Source organism: Etheostoma spectabile, chromosome 21 (assembly GCF_008692095.1).
Source record: "Etheostoma spectabile isolate EspeVRDwgs_2016 chromosome 21, UIUC_Espe_1.0, whole genome shotgun sequence".
NCBI lineage: Eukaryota > Metazoa > Chordata > Actinopteri > Perciformes > Percidae > Etheostoma > Etheostoma spectabile.
In genome coordinates this window covers 7125600-7131133 of record NC_045753.1, presented here as the reverse complement: position 1 = coordinate 7131133, position 5534 = coordinate 7125600, and the positions used below count along the sequence as shown (strand labels likewise).

At 41.2% G+C, this 5534-nt stretch overlaps 1 protein-coding gene across 1 annotated transcript in view; it reads right to left on the bottom strand.

The window, feature by feature from the left end:
• Positions 1 to 245: 245 nt before the first annotated feature.
• Positions 246 to 5534, bottom strand: part of antxr1c (ANTXR cell adhesion molecule 1c) — an 81725-nt gene continuing 76436 nt past the window's right edge. The window contains exon 18 of the mRNA XM_032502874.1: positions 246 to 1231. Coding sequence (XP_032358765.1) covers positions 968 to 1231 — 264 coding nt within the window. The 3' untranslated portion in view covers positions 246 to 967. The remainder of the gene's footprint in view (positions 1232 to 5534) is intronic.

The window sequence follows — 5534 nt, the reverse complement described above, 5'->3', positions numbered from 1 at the left end:
ATATATATATATATATATATATATATATATATAGCTGTATTCTAAATTCTATGAAAACATGAAAAGGTGGTTAAGGACAAAAACAAATCCAAAGCCTCAAAGATATCAACCAACGTAACATTCAAAAACACATATTGTAAAAACATACCTTCCGTATAACATCTGTACACTTCCCTGTCACTGAATGGTACAAAAACTGGACCACAGAATCCTGTAACTATCATTTCTGTTTTAAAGGGCAGAGCTTTTTTCCTGCATGGCGGTGGATAAAAAAAACATCCCAAAAAGGTGAAGAAAAGAATCCCTTTGGCACTGAGAACAATTAACAATGTCCAACATTTCCCACGTTTTATCTTAGTTACTCAACGCACAAATTCCTTTGAAAACCTCTTATTCACCACCACAGCGATGAAGAATTAAGCCAATCCATTCTGTATTTTACCACGGTTAATCAGACTTTCACGTACAACTTACTTTTCATCTTAACACTTGACAATTGCCTAACTCAGTAGTTGATAAAGACAACAAAGAAATTTCATCCACTGCAGTATTCTCCTTTGGACTTCCTGTCCCTACATGCTTTGCTGTCCAGCAACAATCCCCCCTGATCTCACAAATGCCAACACTGACTAAAATATTATCCCGAATAGCCCCGTTCGCCCTCTGTGTGCGACACAATGCCAAGTCAAACTGCTTCTTTTTTTTTTGCCGCGGGTCCATTCCCCCCCCCCTTAGAGTTTATCATGCCTGGTGGCAGCATGTTTGAAATGACTTAAACTGCCAGCTTACAGTTTGACTTGACACTCTAGCCCATACAAGAAGAGCAAGACAGAAGACTGGGATTGAAAACACTGATCTTTGGCCTATAGCAGGAGTATCTTTGGCTTAGCGAGGACCACAGCCTTCAACAGAGTGGTCAGTCTGTGATACCTAAGCGGGGGAGGCGGGAGCGGTTTGTCTGTGTGATTCAGGCTCGGAGGCTGGGCGGCGGGCGCGATGGCGGGGCACAGGGGAGCCCCGGTGGGGTGCGGGTTGGTGGTGGTCCCGGCGGTACCTGGCCTGGCGGGGGGGATCTGGCGGGAGGGCTGGCGGCGGTGGGAGACGGGGAGGGGGTCTCCGGCTGGTAGTCTGGGGGCGGGGGCAGGGGTGAGTGGGTGTGGATCGGGGTGCGAGGTGGGGCCTTGGCTGCTGCTGACTCTTCTTTCACTCTTGTGAAGTTGATGCATCGACCCTGAAGCAAAAGACACATGCAAGATAAAAAAAACAAGTTTGAGTTTAAACCGCAAATTGATTTGATTTAGTTTAAAGTGGCTCCAGTGATGAATTGATCCTTTTCTATATGTCAACAACTATTACATTTTAGCAAGTGAAGCTTTTATTTTGTCTTGTGTTCTGAATGAAAAACCAAAGTTTAAACGGGAAGAGTTTTTAGGAAAATTTCACAGTGAAAGGGGTTTCCATTGTTGTGTTTCAGTCATACAGACCTTCCTCAATTCACCTGAGGAAAGGTCTGTGTGACTGAAACGTTGGGTTAAAAAGTACAGTATTTGCATGTTTTATGGACAGCCAGTCAACAAGTGTGACTGGTTTCCTTTACCTTTTCCGACGCACCTACCCCAAAGAAAAAAGTGTGCTCTTTTTTAAAAATCAAGCTCAATACATGCAACATCTTTCCAAAAGTCAATCAGTAATCGTGTTAAATAATCGTGAATTCAATATTGAACAAAATAACTGTAATCTTTTTTTTTACCACAAGCGACAACCTAACAACTATTGGATGGATTGCCATTACATGTAATACAGACGTTCATTGTCCTTGGAGAATAAAGCCCACGGACTTTAATGATCCCTGACTTTTCATCTAGGGCCACCAACCGGTCCAAATCCTCCAGAGGCACAGGACCAGGGTTTTACAGAGCGGAACATGAAGACATTGAGGTCACTGACAAAGCTGTGTGGAATGACTACAGCTCATTCCATCTAAAAGGGTTGTACCTGATTTTAAAAGTTGTTTCTTTACTGAAACGTCTAAAGAGAAGAAGCATGAATGAACACAAGAGACAGGGCCCCATTTTGGGACTACAGTTGATCTACACGAGGGTTACATTCTTGCAAATACAGCACTATTGAATTTAATGTTATTGAGACAGTCAGAGGGAGGGAGAAAAGGTCTTAAATAGAGGAAACGATACCCCAAAGAGAAAAACAATAATAAACCAAATTTAAAAAAGGCAATACTTCAAAATCCCACTTTAAAGCAACTGACAAGCTAGCAGTACTTACTGCACATGTGTGACTCCCAACAAAGATGGAACAGACGTGAGATGCCTCACTCTGTAGCAGGGTATTAACTCTGCAGGGTGCCCAAACTTTTGCAGACACCAATTTTTTTGTTTCCTGTTATTTTAAAAGTGTAAATGATGCAAATAAAATCTAACTTTTGTAACATATAATATGAATGTCTAATCTGTCATTTGATGCCTTTTGTAGATTTTTCCATCTTTTTTTGGCTTCTTTATGCACATTAATGAAAATATTTTACGTGGGGTGCCCACACTTTTGAACCCCACTGTAGTCATATAGTGGCGATATTTGGCAGAAAATAAAAACAGTCACAAAAAACATTCCATTCATCCCTGGCAAAATAAAAAGTTGAATAAACAGAGCAGAAAAGGACAAGAATCTAACAGCAACCACCAGTTTCTGGTCTGTCGCCACTTACCCAGTCTGGCATTCCCAGACATTAATATGAAAAAGCCTGGATGAGCTTCTCAAAATCTTTGCCTCATGGAAAATACCTGCGGAGAGGAGATGTGTCCTTTTTTTGGGCAACATGCACAACCTCTCTAATCTAGTGCTGCAGGATTTATTGAAAATAATGTTTTTTTTTTTTCCTTTTTTAGTAGGTCTGGGTGACTAGTGCTAAGCTAAGCTACGCTAGCACCTGCTGGTGGTGGCTACATATTTAGTGCGTACAGATATGACAGTGGAATAAGTAAGAGAGAAATGACTTTTAAATTGACAATGTTAAATTGCATGTGGAGGGCATGTAAAAAAAAGAAGCTTTGCTTAATGTATATCGTCTGTTAGCACCCAGCTGCAGTTTGAATCTATGAACATTTTCCTGGATTAAAGAAAGCCACACTCGCTCGTTCTTTCTCATTGACCTCCTCCACTGTCTACAGTCTCACCAAGGCCATAAAATGGTCTAGGCCCGGCCAAAACACATATGTGTGTGTGTGTGTGTGTGTGTGTGTGTGTTAGAGACATGATTGGTTGGTGGAGACAGTTCTGGCAGTTGTCTGCCTAAGGTATTACCTCATATCCTTTAGCCAGCTAAATGCTTCCTTGGGGAGGCTTGTGTTTATGTCCACAAGAGAGAGAGAGAGAGAGAGAGAAAATGAGTTTACTGAGAGGACGACCTGAGAGAGACGGAAGTGTAGGAGAGAGGAGAGAGTTAGCAGACCGATGAGTCTGGGAAGGAGGTCGAGAGAGAGAGAGAGAGAGAAAGAGCTCTACCTCATACTGTACTCCCTGACGTAGTGTAATGGAAGTGGTTTGGTGACACACACACCACACACACACACACCACACACCCCACACGCGCGCGCACACACACACAACACACAACTCATAATGGCAAACTTCTGTAGATAACTCATCCTTGTGATCTTAACTCTGGTCTATCACTGGTTAAATTATGTGGTTGTGGACGTACATGCAGTCCCACAACACACACACACACACACACACACACACACACACACACACACACACACACACACACACAGAGTAAATGCACAAGGTTATTAAAACACACACACACACACACAGTTCTGAGTTTCTATGTGAGCCAAACCATGAGACTGAGCTTTATAATGATACTCTCAAAGACTCACGTACACACAAACCCACAACAAGAGGAAAGGTTGTTGAGTTCGCTTCTGGAAGAACCTGTGTGTGTGTGTGTGTGTGTGTGTATGTGTGTGTGTATGTAGTCAGTCCAGGATATGAACACTACAGGAGATATATATTTTGTTTAGTGTCATTGGATTAATTAGTAAGAAATAACTACATCAGACTCATCACCCACTGTACAGTACTGTAGCCAGGCCGGTCTCCAGGCTGACATTCAGCTGTGGCATTGACATTGGCTATGACCAAGGAAGAATCCAGACTGAACTCGGACAACTCTGCCTCATGTAAAGAATGAGTGTTCCTTTTGATTTGAAAGTCGGCCAGCTTTAGAGGGTGAGACTTTACTCTCAAACGTCTGTTACTAACACTGTTACTAGTGTTAGTAATTGACACTAAATAGCTTTTCAGGTACCACTTACAGCAAGGGAAGAGGTGTCCCGCGCTTGTTTCCACTCTTTTCTCTTTGAAATACAACATTACACTATCTGGAAATGAGCCGGCCTGCTGGCCTGGGAGAGGTTTCTGCCGCTTCGTTACAAACCGCTAATGACTTGAGGAGGCGACATCATTCAGTGGAAAATGAGGATTGATTTCTTCTAGAAAGTAAAGATTGCGTCATGCAGCGCTAAAGCATGCAGCCATCACTAAATGCAAGAAATTGGTTGACTAAGGAAATCAAATCCCAAAATCAGACTTCCATTTTGCTTTGGTAAAGATGTAATTGTAAGCTCATGGTGACCGAAGTAAACTGTCCTGAATGTGGAATTCCCATTAAAAAAGATCATTGGAATTTTCTGCTAATGGGGCACGATTTTAATCAGCGTTTGGGACGGGGCCTGATCAGCGGGGGAGTTGGCTGTGGAGAGTAGAGATAGACAAGGTGGAGAACAGATTGAGGAAGGGCATGGAAAAGTAGAAAGGGAGAAAGAGAAGAAGAGTATATGAAGAAGTCAAAAATCATATTGTAGACCAGGGGTCTTCAATGTTTTTTAAGCAAAGGACCCCTTAACTGAAAGTGAGACGGAGCAGGGACCCCCCACTACAAATTGAATAAAATTAAGTTGCATATTAAACTGGCCAACAATAACATGCAGGGCGGTCTAAAGCCTTTATACATACCTTTTTAGTGAATAGAATACTAAGCTATTAAAATAATTGTTGGCATGGTTTTATAAATCATGTTTTACATGTGGCACAGTAAATGCTTAGCATTAAGCCTTGCGTTGTCCTCGGGTTTAATTTGACCTATTTTCAAAGTTTTTTCTATCAGAAATAAGGGTTTCTTTCAACCAAATTGCCAAAAAATAACATGGCTGCATGGATGTCTTAGCAGGTAAACTTAATGATTACTTTCATTGAATTTTGACATACACCAGTCTGTGATCCACTCAACATCTTCTGATCTTAACTATTAGTCAGAATAAGTCATAATTTCTACTTTAAAAAAATAAAATAAAAATAAAATAGGTATAATGTCATGTAATTTAGGTTTAATAACCATGAATAAAAAAATAAAAAAATGTTTAAAATTTTTTAAAGAAATTTCAAAAGCGTCAAAATATGGGGCGCCGTTTGTAAAGCTGCCCACGCTGAAAATAACAGCAACATTTTGTCAC